The following is a 19,959-nucleotide window of genomic DNA, read 5'->3' on the forward strand; positions in this document are numbered from 1 at the left end:
TCTTGTTGCCATGGTACACTCCAGCTCTGAGGGCAATAAAAGAGGCATGCCAAAGGTCGGAGGGCACAGACACTTCCGTGAGACTGTATGGAGCGCAGAGACTCAACACACACACACACACACACACACACACACACACACACACACACACACACACACACACACACACACACACACACACACACACACACACACACACACACACACACACACACACACACACACACACACACACACACACACACACACACACACAAACACAGAGGGCACATGCAAACAGTCTGCTACTGCAGTTGACTGACTGATAGTCAGATTGAGATAGAAAGAGGGCTCTAACCACAAATCAGAGAGAGAGAGAGAGAGACATTATTCCCATGCCAATAAATCCCTTGAATTGAGACAGAGATAGAGAGAATGAGAAAGAGAGAATGAGAGAGAGAGAGGGAGGGAACAAAAGAGAGCGAGCAAATGAGAGAGAGAAAGACTTAACAGGCTGACTACACCGCTCGTGTCGCGTGCACGTGCGTTGCAAAATAAATAAAAAAATCTATATTATTCAATTATTGCACCCACATTGCTTGCACGCGCCAACGAGATTGCACTGCAAGTCCTGCCTCTCCCATCTCCTCATCGGTTGTACCCACGTGGGTGACTGAAGACGAACGAGGTCAGTGGCGGTAATGCACCTCATTTATGAAAGTTGCCAATCGCAATATAAAGTCAAGAGAAGAAAAAGCCTGGAAGGATTAGAGATGACTAGAAACGATTTGGTTGACCGTTTTATGTGTGGATTAATTGGTGGAGTAGAGGACCTTGTGCATTTCAGGTAAAATAACAACTCAATGTTTATATCCCAGGACAAATTAGCTAGCAACAACAAGCTAGCTAGCTAAATTGCCATACATGTTCAATGCTTTTCGACCTGTCCCCAAATTAATATAATTGGTTCAGAGTTTGTTTTTATATTTTAACCTCCGTGTCGTGATCACATTTGGTGTGGGGGGACAAAATACATTTATGCACGATGGCGCACGCACACACCCGGTTTGGGTTCCATGTTAACCACAACAGCAATAGCAACTTAGACCCAGTGAACCAGAGCGACCCTTTAACAGTAAAAATAACAATCACCGGCAGAGAAAGGGAGTGAGATACCAAAGGAGTGTGTGTGAGAGAAAGAGAGAGTGAGGAGGGAGGGGAGGTAGCTGCATTAAGTGGCTTGTGAAAGGGTGTGTGTGTGTGTGTATATGTGTCAGTGCATATGTGTGTGTGTGTGTGTGTCAGTGCATATGCATGTGCCTTACCTCTACTATCTCTGTGCAGGCTTGGGAGACCAGGTATTGTTCCCGGGGGTCGATGACAGCAACTTGGACTAGAGCATTGGGCGCCCTGTCTCTGCCTGAGCCAATCAGATCCCTGCACTCTGGAGAAGGGGAGGACACACACACACACAGAGATAGAGAGAAAGAGAGGGGGAGGAGAGAGAAAGATGGAGCAGAGAGAGAGAGAGTTGATGAAAGGGGGAGGGCAGAGAGAGAGAGAGGACAGTCAGTATAGTACATTCCCTGAGTAAAACCCCAACATCAAACAACGCAAGGTTGACTAGAAAGGTCAAAAGGGAAAGGGGAAGGAGAGGAAGGAGGAGGGAAATCACCACGACCCCACCATTCCCGGGGCATGAGGTGAGAGTGGTGGAAGGATTACTAAACTATTTCTCAGGGAAGTATCCTCACTGTACAGGACATGGGAAGCCATATGTCCTTAATTCTGGAAAGCAGCTTGTCTCCTGAGATCCAGTCGTCAAACTAACATGGCTGCCAGTCAGTCTTCTCTCTTCCTTCTTCCCTCAGCTGAGTGAGTGTGCTGAGGACTGTCCGTTTTATTAGGATTTAATGTTTGTCAGTGAAACCCCTGGTCAGTCCCTAGTTCCTCCAGGCTTCCTGTTTGGCAGGAAGACTGGGACGAGGGGAGGCGAGACCATCATAGGAAACCAACACTTCCTGTCCAGGAATGGTCACTCCCTCTCTGGCTCAGTCTGAGGCTGTGGTCACCAGTATTTACTGTAAAGTGATATTGGACAATACATGTAGATATTGAAGCAACCACAAAGAGCCATATGCTGTCACTGAATGGTTGAAAATCTGACTACAGTGCTCTAGGACTACAAGACAGGGTGGAAAATCTGACTACAGCGCTCTATGATGACTAGACAGGGTGTAATATCTGACTACAGTGCTCTATGATGACTAGACAGGGTGTAATATCTGACTACAGTGCTCTATGATGACGAGACAGGGTGTAATATCTGACTACAGTGCTCTAGGACTACTAGACAGGGTGTAATATCTGACTACAGTGCTCTATGACTACTAGACAGGGTGTAATATCTGACTACAGTGCTCTAGGACTACTAGACAGGGTGTAATATCTGACTACAGTGCTCTAGGACTACTAGACAGGGTGTAATATCTGACTACAGTGCTCTAGGACTACTAGACAGTGTGTAATATCTGACTACAGTGCTCTAGGACTACTAGACAGGGTGTAATATCTGACTACAGTGCTCTAGGACTACTAGACAGGATGTAATATCTGACTACTAGACAGGGTGTAATATCTGACTACTAGACAGGATGTAATATCTGACTACTAGACAGGGTGTAATATCTGACTACAGTGCTCTAGGACTACTAGACAGGGTGTAATAGGACTACTAGACAGGGTGTAATATCTGACTACAGTGCTCTAGGACTACTAGACAGGATGTAATATCTGACTACAGTGCTCTAGGACTACTAGACAGGGTGTAATATCTGACTACAGTGCTCTAGGACTACTAGACAGGATGTAATATCTGATCTGACTACAGTGCTCTAGGACTACTAGACAGGGTGTAATATCTGACTACAGTGCTCTAGGACTACTAGACAGGGTGTAATATCTGACTACAGTGCTCTAGGACTACTAGACAGGGTGTAATATCTGACTACAGTGCTCTAGGACTACTAGACAGGGTGTAATATCTGACTACAGTGCTCTAGGACTACTAGACAGGGTGTAATATCTGACTACAGTGCTCTAGGACTACTAGACAGGGTGTAATATCTGACTACAGTGCTCTAGGACTACTAGACAGGGTGTAATATCTGACTACAGTGCTCTAGGACTACTAGACAGGGTGTAATATCTGACTACAGTGCTCTAGGACTACTAGACAGGATGTAATATCTGACTACTAGACAGGGTGTAATATCTGACTACAGTGCTCTAGGACTACTAGACAGGGTGTAATATCTGACTACAGTGCTCTAGGACTACTAGACAGGGTGTAATATCTGACTACAGTGCTCTAGGACTACTAGACAGGGTGTAATATCTGACTACAGTGCTCTAGTGCTCTAGGACTACTAGACAGGGTGTAATATCTGACTACAGTGCTCTAGGACTACTAGACAGGGTGTAATATCTGACTACAGTGCTCTAGGACTACTAGACAGGGTGTAATATCTGACTACAGTGCTCTAGGACTACTAGACAGGGTGTAATATCTGACTACAGTGCTCTAGGACTACTAGACAGGGTGTAATATCTGACTACAGTGCTCTAGGACTACTAGACAGGGTGTAATATCTGACTACAGTGCTCTAGGACAGACAGGGTGCTGACTACAGTGCTCTAGGACTACTAGACAGGGTGTAATATCTGACTAGTGCTCTAGGACTACTAGACAGGGTGTAATATCTGACTACAGTGCTCTAGGACTACTAGACAGGGTGTAATATCTGACTACAGTGCTCTAGGACTACTAGACAGGGTGTAATATCTGACTGTGCTCTAGGACTACTAGACAGGGTGTAATATCTGACTACAGTGCTCTAGGACTACTAGACAGGTGTAATATCTGACTACAGTGCTCTAGGACTACTAGACTGTAATATCTGACTACAGTGCTCTAGGACTACTAGTGCTCTACTACTAGACAGGGTGTAATATCTGACTACAGTGCTCTAGGACTACTAGACAGGGTGTAATATCTGACTACAGTGCTCTAGGACTACTAGACAGGGTGTAATATCTGACTACAGTGCTCTAGGACTACTAGACAGGGTGTAATATCTGACTACAGTGCTCTAGGACTCTAGGGGACTACTAGACAGGGTGTAATATCTGACTACAGTGCTCTAGGACTACTAGACAGGGTGTAATATCTGACTACAGTGCTCTAGGACTACTAGACAGGGTGTAATATCTGACTACAGTGCTCTAGGACTACTAGACAGGGTGTAATATCTGACTACAGTGCTCTAGGACTACTAGACAGGGTGTAATATCTGACTACAGTGCTCTAGGACTACTAGACAGGGTGTAATATCTGACTACAGTGCTCTAGGACTACTAGACAGACTACTAGACAGTGTAATATCTGACTACAGTGCTCTAGGACTACTAGACAGGGTGTAATATCTGACTACAGTGCTCTAGGACTACTAGACAGTAGGTGCTCTAGGACTACTAGACAGGGTGTAATATCTGACTACAGTGCTCTAGGACTACTAGACAGGTGTAATATCTGACTACAGTGCTCTAGGACTACTAGACAGGGTGTAATATCTGACTACAGTACTCTAGGACTACTAGACAGGGTGTAATATCTGACTACAGTGCTCTAGGACTACAGGGTGAGACATCTGAATCAGGACATTGGACTATGTCCAAATGGTGCACTTTATCCAACTAGCAACATTCTGGCAGACAAACGAGAATTGATCCGCTCTGAAAGTGCGTTGTCACTATAGCACATTATTTAGTGAAATCGTAACCCCGAGTAACATTACTCAATAGAACAAAAATCCATAAAAGCAGCAAAATATGACAGAAGGTTGTTCTTTTTATGTGTAATTCCCCCTCGGAGGGTCGATTTTACAGAATAAGCAACTGTACGGCACAGAAAATCAAAAGGCTACAACAAGGGAGAATTGAAGGAGAGTCAAGAGGAAGCTACAGAGTTAATGGACTAACACTGTATGAATGGTGCTAAGGCATAAAACACCGGCTTTGCTGTAAAGACCTTTGTTTCCTTGATGTACTGGAGTCTCAGTGAACTGGTCCATCTAGCATTCTCTGATCTTTGGAGGATGAGAGTGTGAGAGACACAGGGCTATGCACTGGGACATACACCAAGACAACGGGTTCAACCTGTAGAATGGAATCCCTTCCTTAGTTGGGTTATACCATACTGCAAGAAGTAGATGTACAGTTGAATGCAGGCAGAAACATGCACAGACACACACATATGCATACATGCAAGCACTTACGACTCACACAATTTTTTGTTGTTGTTGTCCTTATGTAAATTGCAGCCAGTACCAGCCATTTTCCTAACTACAGCATTAGAATGCTGATTGACTTGTCAAGGTGAGAGTAGTCACCTTGACTTGTTTACAAATGCAAACAAATGGGATGTCAGAGCAATGTAGAGCAGTTCTGGTTGAAGCATTCACATTGTTGGAAGTGCAACACATCGTTTAATTAACACACGGTCAAATTCAAAGTGAAATATCAACAGGGTCTCATTTAGGGATGCACGATATATCGGTATCGGCCGATATTAGCTAAAAATGCCAACATCAGTATCGGCCCTATGTCTAGATTAACGGCGATGTGCAAAACCGATGTCAAAGCTGATGTGCATACTTATATAACGTAGGTACATGACGTACTGACACCACCACATAAAACACAGCATTCCTAACCTAGCCCACAATGTCTGCTGTGTGGATCGAGCAGTCAACAAGTCGAGCAGTCATTTGAGAGAGTAAGCGAGACAACTCAAAGGCGGAATCCATTAACGCCAAGATAATGGAATTCATTGCCCTTAACAATCAACCGTTCTCTGTCGTGGGGGATGTTGGCTTTCGCGACTAGTCGAGCACTGGTACACACTACCAAGTGCGCTATTTTTCAGATGTTGCCTTACAGGAATTACACAGTAATATCTTCACTGCTATTAGCGTCACGACATACTATGGAACGCCGTTTGGGTCTTTGCGTGTCAAAAAAGATACGTCAAATCACACTATTTGACAAGTTAAATAAGCTTTTAATTTGACACGTCAAATAACAGTTCTATTACAGAATGTTGTGTGTTCTGAATTTACACGTGCAAGCCAAGCGACACCACTACTATCAGTAGCACTGTCGAAAACGCCTGCAAACAAGTAAACACCGGCCACGAACGATGTGTTTTACAATACGCGTTGGTAATAAAGCATTATTTGTTTGACATTAACTTCTGGGGTAGCTAGCTAGCTTTAGCTTGGTACCTAGCTAGCACAAATTACAACCAGCCTGAAAACAATGACCAGTAGAAACTGCAGTCATTTTCATTATTCTTAGCAATTGATTTCAGAATCCTTGTGAGTAAGTATTAGCTAGGTAGCCACTTGTTGTTCGCCTATTGAAATCAGCTCATGAAAAATAAATAACTAGCCAGCTACTTAACCCTGTTGCCCAAAGCTAAGGTTATAAGCAGCCAGCTAGCTTCATCTGTCTAGTGAAGCTCGACTGGACCAGGTTATGTGTTATGAAACTAGCCACAATAAGGATTAGGTACAATAGTGGAATTTGCAGTTTGCCTTCAAAATAAAAGTACCTCTTTGAAAGTGATGCAGAAGGTTTCAATTGGTGGAATCATGCCATATTTAGACTAGATAACATTAAACAAAGTTTCAATGTGAAGCAATGAAATATGGTATCAGTCTACTCAGTGACACCCACAGAACACAACTGTGAAGAGATTACGCAAATATTAGTGTTGTAGCACTTATCGCAGGACTGTGACTGTGTGAAATCACCTCCCCAGTCAGCCTATTGTGTGTATTGACATTCATTTTCCACTGTACATCTTTACCTAAGGATTGGGAATCAATGAAATGTGGTAAGATATTTTTTCCCAACGTCCTCCTCAGCGTTATCAGACTCCTAAAAATCCACGCAGTATTGTTTTTCCTTGGGAATAGTGTTCAATACACATAGGTTGACAAATGTGGCTCAATTCACAGTTGTTTCAGAGTCCCACAATAAGAGCTCTGACGCCAATGTTCTCTGGGTGTCACTAAGTAGACTGATACCTCATGTCATCGCAATGCTAGCTGGGTTCGAGTCCAGCCGGCCGCGACGGGGAGATCCATAGGGCGGTGCACAATTGGCCCAGCGTCGTCCGGGTGAGGGAAGAGTTTTGCCGGCACGAATGTACTTGTCCCATCGCGCACTAGCGACTCCTGTGGCGGGCCGTGCGCAGTGCACGTTGACACGGTTGCCAGGTGTATGGTGTTTCCCCCAAAACATTGGTGGGCATTGTGTCAAGAGGCAGTGCGGCTTGGCTAGGTTGTGTTTCGGAGGACGCACGGCTCTCGGCCTTCACCTCTCCCGAGTCCGTTCAGTAGTTGCAGTGTTGAGACAAGACTGTAACTACCAATTGGAAAACACAAAATTGGGGAGAAAAAAGGGGTAGAAAAAAAAGAATGATTTATCATTCAATCGATGACCCCATTCAAACCGTGTGACATCAGAAATAAGCCTAAATCACATAATTTAATTCCATTTCCTCTTTAGGTTGTTGGTGTCTCTTTGTCCATTTCACTGACTGGGCACAAATATTTCCTGAATGCTTTTTATTAGATCAAAAGAGTGGATGGAATAGCAGCCTGCTGTATGGAACTTACTAACAACACTCTAGGTACCATGATACTCTCAAAGAGCCTCTTCCTTATGACACAAATGGTGTCCAAATGGAGCGAGAGACCGAGAGCAAGAGGGAGAAAGCGAGAAAAATAGAGACAGACAGGAGAGAGCAAGAGCGAACAGGTTGAGAGAGTGAGAGGTAAGGTGAGGAGAGTTAAAGAGAGATAATGGGAAGAGGAATAGAAAGAGAGAAGGATTGAGTGAAGTGATAGAAGGCAAGAAAGAGAGGGAGTGGGTGAGTCATGAAAATACTAGAGGAGGTCTGACCACGCCAGATGTAATGCAGCCCGTTAGGCTAATTGGCTGGCTCGATCTGGATTAAAGTCCTTCAGCATTAAAGCAAATTACTTTCTGCTCCGATGCAATGGCTACAATCATCGCTAATTTATCATCCTAAAATAGCCAAGACTTTTATCTGAAAATATGGTGTTTATCTGTGACTCCCTGGGGTTTGGGTGAGTAAATTGTATGGTTGTAAACTGAAATAATAACTTAGCTTTTAGTCTGATCATTATTTGAATGATGAACAACCTTTCAAAATGTACTGTCAACGGCATTATTATTTTAAATTATGATTTTGACCATTGGCAGACAGACAAGTGTACAGATAACAGTTGATTTTTACATTCCATTATGAGTATCCTCGTCTACTACAACACTGACAGTGGCATGTAGACAGACACAACAACGCAGCAGTCATGGGGCACTACGAAGGCAGAAGTGAGGTAAAGGAGTCAGTTAAATAGATGGATTGAACCACAGTTTGAGACAGGGCCGTGTGACTAACAGTCCTTGTGGATCCGTAGTGACATAGTGACTGTCGTTGAGGTAACAGACAGTGTGACATATGGTATGGAGTGACAGGGACAACACATCCTCTTAGTAAATGTTGTCACCAGACTGGAGCAGACAGTCAACATTCCAGTATTGGATTCCCCTGGGCTAATACATTTCCTTCATCACCGTGGGCTAGAAACAGCGTGAAGTGTGAGTGTGTGTGTGTATGTGTGCTTGCAAGCAAGTGTGTGTCAGTGCACGTGTGTGTGTCAGCCCACAAAAAAAAAACATCATAGAGTCTTTCGCCCTTGTTTGCTCCAGGAGGCCACAAAGCATCTGCCATCAGGGTTAGTTTCTAGAACACAATATGCAAACTACTGTTCCAGAATGTGTATCCATCTAAAATCAGAGCTATAGGGAGATGCCTCCACCATGTCTAACCTGTTGTCATGGAGGAAAGGCGACAGTGCCAGGCAGAACCAAACAACACAGCCAACTACGATGCGGTGCCATCTCTCTGGTGCTATTCCATCGGATGGATTCTACATTGTGACGTTCCTCTGTTCTTCCATCAACAACCCAGATCTTAATATTAGATATGTTGGAGTTCCATTAACGGGCTGAAGAAAGCAGCGTTAGAACGGAAGAGGCAGAAGAACAGACATGCGCACAGAAACTCACACACACACACACACACACACACACACACACACACACACACACACACACACACACACACACACACACACACACACACACACACACACACACACACACACACACACACACACACACACACACACACACACACACACACACACACACACACACACACACACACACACACACACACTTCTATTTTCCCAGGGACCATAGAAGATCCGCTCCCTCTGTACCTCAGCTTTACCCTACATTTCATCATTTCTCTCTCTCTCTCTTTTTCTCTTGCTTTATGTCTCGCTCTTTCTCCATCTCTCCCACAATCATAGCAACACATCCAATTGTCAAAGACTCCAGCCACCCAAGTCATAGACTGTTCTCTCTGCTACCGCACGGCAAGCGGTACCGGAGCACCAAGTCTAGGTCCAAGTGGCTTCTAAACAACTTCTACCCCGAAGCCATATGACTCCTAAACACCTAACCAAATGGCTACCCAGACTATTTGCATCCCCCCTATTTTACACCGCTGCTACTCTCTGTTATTATCATCTATGCATAGTCACATTAATAACTCTACCTACATGTACATATTACCTCAACTAACCGGCGCCCCTGCACATTGACTCTGTACCGGTACCCCCCTGTATACAGTCTCGCTATTGTTATTTTACTGCTGCTCTTTAATTACTTGTTACTTTTAATTCTTATCTGTATTTTTTTTAAACTGCATTGTTGAATTGGGGCTCGTAAGTAAGCATTTCACTGTAAGGTCTACACCTATTGCATTGTGACTAATACAGTTTGATTGGAAGTGTGGTATAGAACTGGGGAGTTGCTCAACAGTGTTTGATCCTCTCTCTCAGTTCAAAGGCTCAGAGGATCTCTGACAGGTCCTGGGATCTCACCTAATATCACACTCTACTGAGGATTGACATGTGACAGTGGACATCTCTATCCGCATCGCTTCACAGAGTGATAGGACCATAGCCACAGGCATTAAATTCAACTGCTGACTTTATGAGGTCCGTAACATTTGAGATAGAGAGGGAGAGAGGGAGAGATGGAGAGAGGAAGATGAAAAGGGAGAGAGATTGAGAGAGAGAAAGAGGGAGATATGGAGAGAAAGAGAGAGAGAGGGCTGGGGATGAGAGAGAGAGAGAAAGAGAAAAATGGATACTGAAACAGGGATATGGGAAAGAAACAGAAAAGAGAGGGAAAGAAAGAAAGGGCAAGAGGAAGAATGTGTATACATTGACACTTTACGACAAATTCACAGGGACTTTGTTTAAATACAGTGCCATCTCCCCTGTGACCTTACAGGGAACCTAAATTCTATTGGAAGGGCAAATGGAGAGAGAAGGGGAGACAGTGGGGGTTGCTATGGGAGACAAATACACCACTCTCCAGATGAGGATTATTAATCACGATAATTATATCAGCGCTTCAATTATTTTGACAGCATTATTTGCATCTGCCGCAGCCATTTTCACACCTGTTCAGTGTTCACCATCAGGTCTGTGGAAAATATAATGCCTGTTATATTACTAGAATGGCAATTCATGTTGTGGAGAGAGTCTATACATCTGACATGTCAATTAAACAGAGAAAATGACAACCATATGATGTTAGACTAGTGAAAGATGTAGAATTAATGGACAGATGTTGATTATGTGAAGTCAAAATACCAAATAAAGAACACACACCATAAAGTGAGGAGCTGACTAGCGAATGATAATCTGTCTCCAACAGGTAGACCGCTAGCGAGTAGCTCACAGCCCACCTATGAGTAGCTCGGCAAACAATTCCCGAAAGAATACGCAGTTTTTCATGTGTTCCATTGCAAACGGTCACAAACAAATCTCACAAGTATGCAACACCGCAAGCTCCCAGCTACTAACTAATCAATGCAGCTTTGACATTATTCCACCCATGGTTAGCCACGATTGGCTTAAAAAAAAAACCTAACACAACATCTGCCAATTCATTTCCAGCAATATTGCCCCTGTCTGTCTGTGTGGCGCACGCGTTTGTCTATTACTCCACTTGATGTGATAACCATCTTGTGAGTTGACAGAAATAATTTCCCCAAAACCCTTATCCATTAAATGTTAACGGCAAAGGCGGCTTACCTGGCGAAAGTATACCATGAATGAGTATATCATTTGTATCTATGATTTATTATTTGGAAACTTTGCCATGAAATGAACAGCAGCAGTACAGAACCATCGCTAGACCAGCACATTAAGCTTGATCAACACGTTCCTGTGCAATTGAAGGGACAGATGTGCAATTAAAAGGACAGATGTGCAATTAAAGGGGAATTACACTCACTATTTATTAGCTTTCTTCCAAACCCACATTTGTTTTGTCTTCTGCTGATATTTATCAATTGACATGGATTCATAACATCCAATTTCGTTGTTTATCTATGAACAATTGTAATTTCAAGAGTGACCCCGCCCCCCCCCAAATAAAACTGAGAAAACATCATTTGAGAAAATATTAGACATAATTTGGAAAATAATCACAAGTTTTATATGGCCCCCCTTAGAGTTGTTAATGAACCATTATTTTACTAGATATATTGACAGAAAACAACTTTATCTTGTACACTAAGGACCCGGGAAGAGAAGAATGTGCTTATCTGAAAGCTAGAAAAAAATGAGTAGCTCGCAACATGTTTCATCTTTTAAAAGTAGCTCTCATGCTAGAAAAGGTTAGAGACCCCTGATCAATACAAATTATAAATAAAGTGGCACACATCTCTTACCTGGCTTTGGACTTATTTAAATCGATGTTGATTGAGTGTCTTAACAGAAGAAACGGCTCCAGTAAATCTTTGAAGTGTGTTTGTACCATGTCAGATTGACATACAGTAACAGATGTTGACTGTTTGCATCCATGCTGAAGATGGTTTGCCTTCATATTGGTGGTTCTTTTTCTGGGAAACAAATTGGCCACTTCCCTTCCTTTATCCTGTATCCATGCTGAGTTGAAATGATGATTGGGCCTTTGTTAAAGGAGCTACAGTACAGGGAGTTATACACCGGTTGCCTGGTGACCCAAACGGCGCTATGTTCGCCACATACTTCAGTCTGAAACTGCCATCATTGAAGTCATTTGTGGGGATGTCAAAATGCGGGGTGTTGTAGAAAACAAAGTCTTCAGTGATTGGATAATCTCTAACCAATCAAAGTATCAAAGCCCACATGTGTTCTGGCTCTGGCCCAACCCATCAGTTTCTGGACCAGTCAGAATGGTTAGAATGTGTTTACATTCTAGAAATCGTCGTGGAGGTACTCCGATCCAGACTTATTGCGGAGAATAAATGAATGTCCGTGGGCTTGGCGTATCATTTGGCTGGAGCAACTGCATCCTGCGCCAATTACATCCAAATATACTATGGGGCTCCACTCTTTTGAAACGTTGAATGTGTGCATCCGTTGTTCCAACATCCAGGGTCATCTAAAATGGCACCCTATTCCCTATATAGCAAACAAAGTAGAGCACTATGTAGGGAATAGGAAGCCGTTTTCTAAGATCTAGCCGGGGTCATTTCCAAAATTTCCAATTATTAGAAGTGTGTTTCTGTCTAGAACATTACTAGACAGAAGTACATGAAGAGATCTACTGTACTGTAGTTAAAATGGCCTCCTGCCCCTCGCTTACACTCATTATAACACGGCCATGATCGTCAATACTAGTGATCAGAGTAAAGCTTGATCCACATTGACAAAAACTATTTGCAAAGTTCAAAAGAAAAACTTAAAAAGTACAGTAAGGTGTTTTGAAATGCCCCCCTCTGTGTGTGAAGTGGTTAGGTTACCTGAATGAGAAATGAAGGACACGACACTGGCGTTTGAAACATTGTTTTCCGACGTTGGCATTATCAAACGACAGCCGCACCTAATTTGTGTGCCGAGCGACAGCTAATGAGGGAAGCCGATTCATCAAGCTTTAATTGGTAGTTGACAGAGTGTGTTGGGAAGGTTTTGAAACCCCCCTTCAACCCCTCCCTTCCTCTCCTCCTCTACCCCACATCTCCTCTCATCTCAGCTGGGTGGACTGCCCGTGGACCCTACCTAAACACCAGAAATTGGTACACAGAGGAGGAGCTGCCAAGTTGGGCATCCTGACGCAGCGCCAGCCCCTCTCCACAGAGACTTCCCCCTGGAGGCCACTGAGAGAGACTTCCTGTTGTGGCACAGGGCCATTGGGAATTCTAATGTTCGGAGGCTACTGGCTTCAACCAATCAGACACTAAACAGGAGGGTGTTTTATGCTGAATCATCCCACTGTTTAGACCTCTAAAGAGAAACTTGTCCTTCCACACACCATGACTGCCTGAGAGACTAGCCACTGTGGTGGTCAAACAAAGTCCACAGGGAGATTAGGCACGGTGACTACAACCAATCAGGCTACAGTACAACCAAAGGCCATGGTGTCCGTATGCAGATTCATACTATGAATGCCTATGTAGGTCTTAGTTCCACAATGCCTGTAGTGTTTAGGTCAAACAAAGTCCATGGAATAGTGACAAACAATTATAACGGTAATACATAATGTGAACTCAGTCCACCTCAATGTGTTGACAGTACTGTTCAGACCTGCTGTAGGTATGATGTTGATATACATGCATCACTTCAAGCTGAATGTGTGGTAAAATGTGTGAATAAAAAACCTAATGCGTGATTAATTTGGAGTGCATAGCCGGGCACACCGTTTGACACCGAATCATTCCTCCACAGTTACTAGGCAACAAGTGGAAATAACTCTAATGGTTCTGCGGCTGAAGAATTCGAGGTGTGCTAACTGAGAGGGACTACTTTTTAGCATTCTAAATTCTCCCCTTGGTGAACCCTCTCTCCCGAGTAGCAGCTATATTTGTTCAAAGATCGTTGTGAGGTTAAATATTAGGTTATTGTAAATCTCTCAAGACTCTTCCCTTTTGCATTCAAAGTATGCAGAGTTCCTATTTAATTGTGCTAAGATAACAAACAGAATACTTAGTAGCCTTTTTGTTAATATCTGTGGTTGGATATTGAAAGGATATCCTCCCACCTTGGTCGTTGCTTTGAAAATGTCACGGCCGTAAAAAGAAGTAGACCAAAGCGCAGCGTGGTGAGCGTAGATTTTCCTCTTTATTTTGGAATGACGCCAACAAAACAAGAAACAAAATGAACAACCGCGAAGCTTACAGGGCTTTGATGCCACAAACAAAGTTAACTACCCACACTAAAAGATGGGAAAAAGGGCTAGCTAAGTATGATTCCCAATCAGAGACAACGATAGACAGCTGTCACTGATTGAGAACCATACCCGGCCAAAACAAAGAAATACCAAAACATAGCAAATAGAACATAGAATGTCCACCCAAATCACACCCTGACCAAACCAAAATAGAGACAAAAGGCGCGGACTCCGGCCACAAATCTGAACCTATAGAGGAGGGTCTGGGTGGGCATCTATCCGCGGTGGCGGCTCTGGTGCGGGACGTAGAACCCGCTCCACCTCTGGCTCACCCCACTTTGGTAGCGCCTCTGCTATGGGGACCCTCTCTGCTGACCCCGGACTGGGGAACCTCTCTGCTGACCCCGGACTGGGGACCCTCTCTGCGAGCCCCAGACTGGAGACCGTCGCTGGAGGCTCCGGACTGGAGGCCGTCGCTGGAGGCTCTGGACTGGAGGCTGTCGTTGGAGGCTTCGTGCCATGACTCCTCGCTGGAGGCTTCGTGCCATGGATCATCAATGGAGGCTTCTTGCAATGGATCATCACTGGTGGCTTTGTGCCATGGATCATCACTGGAGGCTTCTTGCCATGGATCATCACTGGAGGCTTCGTGCCATGGATCAATACTGGAGGCTTCTTGCCATGGATCATCACTGGAGGCATCATGCCATGGATCATCACTGGAGGCTTCTTGCCATGGATCCTCACTGGAGGCTTCTTGCATCACTGGAGGCTTCTGGCACTCTCCCTGGGTCGACCGACCACCCCTCTACCTCCTCCCAGGTTGTCTCTGGTTCACACCTCGGCACCTCCGACCGTCCCGTGTGCCCCCTCCAAAAAAAATGTTTTGGGGGGGCCGCTCCTAGCCACACTGCTTGGTCCTTTGGTGGTGGGTAGTTCTGTCACGGCCGTCAAAAGAAGTGGACCAAAGTGCAATGTGGTGAACCTACATTTTCCTTTTATTCTGGAATGACACCAACAAAACAAGAAACAACTACCGTGAAGCTTACGAGGGCTAAGTGCCGCTAACACAAGTCAACTACCCACACTGAAGGAATGAAAAAGGGCTACCTAAGTATGATTCCCAATCAGTGACAGCTGTCTATCGTTGTCCCGCCCTCCTTTCGGAAAAGCTGAAAAGCTGACCACGACTCCATTTTGTTGCTCCCTGCCTACAGACAGAAGCTAAAACAAGAAACTCCCGCGCTGAGGTCTGTTCAACGCTGGTCCGACCAATCTGATTCCACGCTCAAAGACTGCTTCCATCACGTGGGCTGGGATATGTTTCGTATTGCGTCAAACAACAACATTGACGAATACGCTGATTCGGTGAGCGAGTTCATTAGAACGTGCGTTGAAGATGTCGTTCCCATAGCAACGATTAAAACATTCCCAAACCAGAAACCGTGGTTTAATGGCAGCATTCGCGTGAAACTGAAAGCACGAACCACTGCTTTTAATCAGGGCAAGGTGACCGGAAACATGACCGAATACAAACAGTGTAGCTATTCCCTCCGCAAGGCAATCAAACAAGCTAAGCGTAAGTATAGAGACAAAGTAGAATCGCAATTCAACGGCTCAGTCACAAGAGGTATGTGGCAGGGTCTACAGTCAATCACGAATTACAAAAAGAAAACCAGCCCAGTCACGGACCAGGATGTCTTGCTCCCAGGCAGACTAAATACCTTTTTTGCCTGCTTTGAGGACAATACAGTGCCACTGACACGGCCCGCAACCAAAACATGTGGACTCTCCTTCACTGCAGCCGAGGTGAGTAAAACATTTAAACGTGTTAACCCTCGCAAGGCTGCACGCCCAGACGGCATCCCCAGCCGCGCCCTCAGAGCATGCGCAGACCAGCTGGCTGGTGTGTTTACGGACATATTCAATCATTTTTTATCCCAGTCTGCTGTTCCCACATGCTTCAAGAGGGCCACTATTGTTCCTGTTCCCAAGAAAGCTAAGGTAACTGAGCTAAACGACTACCGCCCCGTAGCACTCACTTCCGTCATCATGAAGTGCTTTGAGAGACTAGTCAAGGACCATATCACCTCCACCCTACCTGACACCCTAGACCCACTCCAATTTGCTTACCGCCCAAATAGGTCTACAGACGATGCGATCTCAACCACACTGCACACTGCCCTAACCCATCTGGACAAGAGGAATACCTATGTGAGAATGCTGTTCATCGACTACAGCTCAGCATTTAACACCATAGTACCCTCCAAACTCGTCATCAAGCTCAAGACCCTGGGTCTCGACCCTGCCCTGTGCAACTGGGTACTGGACTTCCTGACGGGCCGCCCCCAGGTGGTGAGGGTAGGTAACATCTCCACCCCGCCTATCCTCAACACTGGGGCCCCACAAGGGTGCGTTCTGAGCCCTCTCCTGTACTCCCTGTTCACCCACGACTGCGTGGCCAAGCACGCCTCCAACTCAATCATTAAGTTTGCGGACGACATAACAGTGGTAGGCTTGATTACCAACAACAACGAGACGGCCTACAGGGAGAAGGTGAGGGCCCTCGGAGTGTGGTGTCAGGAAAATAACCCCACACTCACGTCAACAAAACTAAGGAGATGATTGTGGACTTCAGGAAACAGCAGAGGGACCCCCCCCTTTATCCACATCGATGGGACAGTAGTGGAGAGGGTAGTAAGTTTTAAGTTACTCGCCGTACACATCACAGACAAATTGAATTGGTTCACCCACACAGACAGCATCGTGAAGAAGGCGCAGCAGCGCCTCTTCAACCTCAGGAGGCTGAAGAAATTCGGCTTGTCACCAAAAGCACTCACAAACTTCTACAGATGCACAATCGAGAGCATCCGGTCGGGCTGTATCACCGCCTGGTACGGCAACTGCTCCGCCCACAACCGTAAGGCTCTCCAGAGGGTAGTGAGGTCTGCACAACGCATCACCGGGGGCAAACTATCTGCCCTCCAGGACACCTACACGACCCGATGTCACAGGAAGGCCATAAAGATCATCAAGGACAACAACCACTCAAGCCACTGCCTGTTCACCCCGCTATCGTCCAGAAGGCGAGGTCAGTACAGGTGCATCAAAGCTGGGACAGAGAGACTGAAAAACAGCTTCTATCTCAAGGCCATCAGACTGTTAAACAGCCACCACTAACATTGAGTGGCTGCTGCCAACACACTGACTCAATTCCAGCCATTTTAATAATGGGAATTGATGGGTATTGATGTAAAATATATCACTAGCCACTTTAAACAATGCTACTTAATATAATGTTTACATACCCTACATCAGGGGTGTCAAAGTCAAATGGACGGAGGGCCAAATAAAAAATTTAGCCACAAGCCGAGGGCCGGACTGTTCGAATGTTCATTGAAAATTTTTTAAATGACGCATATAGTCTAGTTGTTATGCAGGTGAATGAGGACCCAAAAGCGACTTGGCGAAAACAGAGTTTTTAATCCAGTAAGATACTTAACAAAACAAAAGGCATAATACTACTCGTAAAGACGAGAACAGACTGGAGACTTGATCAAGAACTGCAGGTTGCCTCGGGAAGGCACTTGAACCTAGCAGACTCAGACACCTGCTCACCACGCAGCATCTGAGGGAAACACGACACGACAGGGCAAAACATAGACACAGCACGGTGAATATAGACAAGGATCCGACAGGGCAGGTACGGAAAACAAGGAGAGAAATAGGGACTCTAATCAGGGAAAAGGATCGGGAACAGGTGTGGGAAGACTAAATGATTGATTAGGGGAATAGGAACAGCTGGGAGCAGGAACGGAACGATAGAGAGAAGAGAGAGCGAGAGAGTGAGAGAGGGAGGGGGAGAGAGAGGGATAGAAAGAGGGAAAGAACCTAATAAGACCAGCAGAGGGAAATGAATAGAAGGGGAAGCACAGGGACAAGACATGATAATTAATGACAAAACATGACAGTACCCCCACTCACCGAGCGCCTCCTGGCGCACTCGAGGAGGAACCCTGGCGGCAACGGAGGAAATCATCAATAAGCGAACGGTCCAGCACGTCCCGAGACGGAACCCAACTCCTCTCCTCAGGACCGTAACCCTCCCAATCCACTAAGTATTGGTGACCCCGTCCCCGAGAACGCATGTCCATGATCTTACGTACCTTGTAAATAGGTGCGCTCTCGACAAGGACGGGAGGGGGGAGGGAAGACGAACGGGGTGCGAAGAAAGGGCTTGACACAGGAGACATGGAAGACAGGATGGACGCGACGAAGATGTCGCGGAAGAAGCAGTCGCACAGCGACAGGATTGACGACCTGGGAGACACGGAACGGACCAATGAACCGCGGAGTCAACTTACGAGAAGCTGTCGTAAGAGGAAGGTTGCGAGTGGAAAGCCACACTCTCTGGCCGCAACAATACCTTGGACTCTTAATCCTGCGTTTATTGGCGGCTCTCACAGTCTGTGCCCTGTAGCGGCAAAGTGCAGACCTCACCCTCCTCCAGGTGCGCTCACAACGTTGGACAAACGCTTGAGCGGAGGGAACGCTGGACTCGGCAAGCTGGGATGAGAACAGAGGAGGCTGGTAACCCAGACTACTCTGAAACGGAGATAACCCGGTAGCAGACGAAGGAAGCGAGTTGTGAGCGTATTCTGCCCAGGGGAGCTGTTCTGCCCAAGACGCAGGGTTTCTGAAAGAAAGGCTGCGTAGTATGCGACCAATCGTCTGATTGGCCCTCTCTGCTTGACCGTTAGACTGGGGATGAAACCCGGAAGAGAGACTGACGGACGCACCAATCAAACGACAGAACTCCCTCCAAAACTGTGACGTGAATTGCGGACCTCTGTCTGAAACGGCGTCTAACGGGAGGCCATGAATTCTGAACACATTCTCGATGATGATTTGTGCCGTCTCCTTAGCGGAAGGAAGTTTAGCGAGGGGAATGAAATGTGCCGCCTTAGAGAACCTATCGACAACCGTAAGAATCACAGTCTTCCCCGCAGACAAAGGCAGACCGGTAATGAAGTCTAGGGCGATGTGAGACCATGGTCGAGAAGGAATGGGGAGCGGTCTGAGACGACCGGCAGGAGGAGAGTTACCCGACTTAGTCTGCGCGCAGTCCGAACAAGCAGCCACGAAACGGCGCGTGTCACGCTCTTGAGTCGGCCACCAAAAGCGCTGGCGAATAGACGCAAGAGTGCCTCGAACACCGGGATGACCAGCTAACTTGGCAGAGTGAGCCCACTGAAGAACAGCCAGACGAGTGGAAACAGGAACGAAAAGGAGGTTACTAGGACAAGCGCGCGGCGACGCAGTGTGCGTGAGTGCTTGCTTAACCTGTCTTTCAATTCCCCAGACTGTTAACCCGACAACACGCCCATAAGGAAGAATCCCCTCGGGATCAGTAGAAGCCACAGAAGAACTAAACAGACGGGATAAGGCATCAGGCTTGGTGTTCTTGCTACCCGGACGGTAAGAAATCACAAACTCGAAACGAGCAAAAAACAACGCCCAACGAGCTTGACGGGCATTAAGTCGTTTGGCAGAACGGATGTACTCAAGGTTCTTATGGTCTGTCCAAAC

The 19,959-nt window shown here is 45.7% G+C and overlaps 1 protein-coding gene across 2 annotated transcripts in view; it reads right to left on the reverse strand.

The window, feature by feature from the left end:
* The window catches only part of LOC124012699 (type II inositol 3,4-bisphosphate 4-phosphatase-like), a 235,042-nt gene that overhangs the window by 195,295 nt on the left and 19,788 nt on the right, over nucleotides 1-19,959 (reverse strand). For both annotated transcript variants that reach the window (XM_046326580.1, XM_046326579.1), the window contains exon 3: nucleotides 1,305-1,423. In XM_046326580.1, the coding sequence (XP_046182536.1) occupies nucleotides 1,305-1,423 (119 nt within the window). The remainder of the gene's footprint in view (nucleotides 1-1,304; nucleotides 1,424-19,959) is intronic.

This window comes from Oncorhynchus gorbuscha, linkage group LG24, assembly GCF_021184085.1.
Source record: "Oncorhynchus gorbuscha isolate QuinsamMale2020 ecotype Even-year linkage group LG24, OgorEven_v1.0, whole genome shotgun sequence".
NCBI lineage: Eukaryota > Metazoa > Chordata > Actinopteri > Salmoniformes > Salmonidae > Oncorhynchus > Oncorhynchus gorbuscha.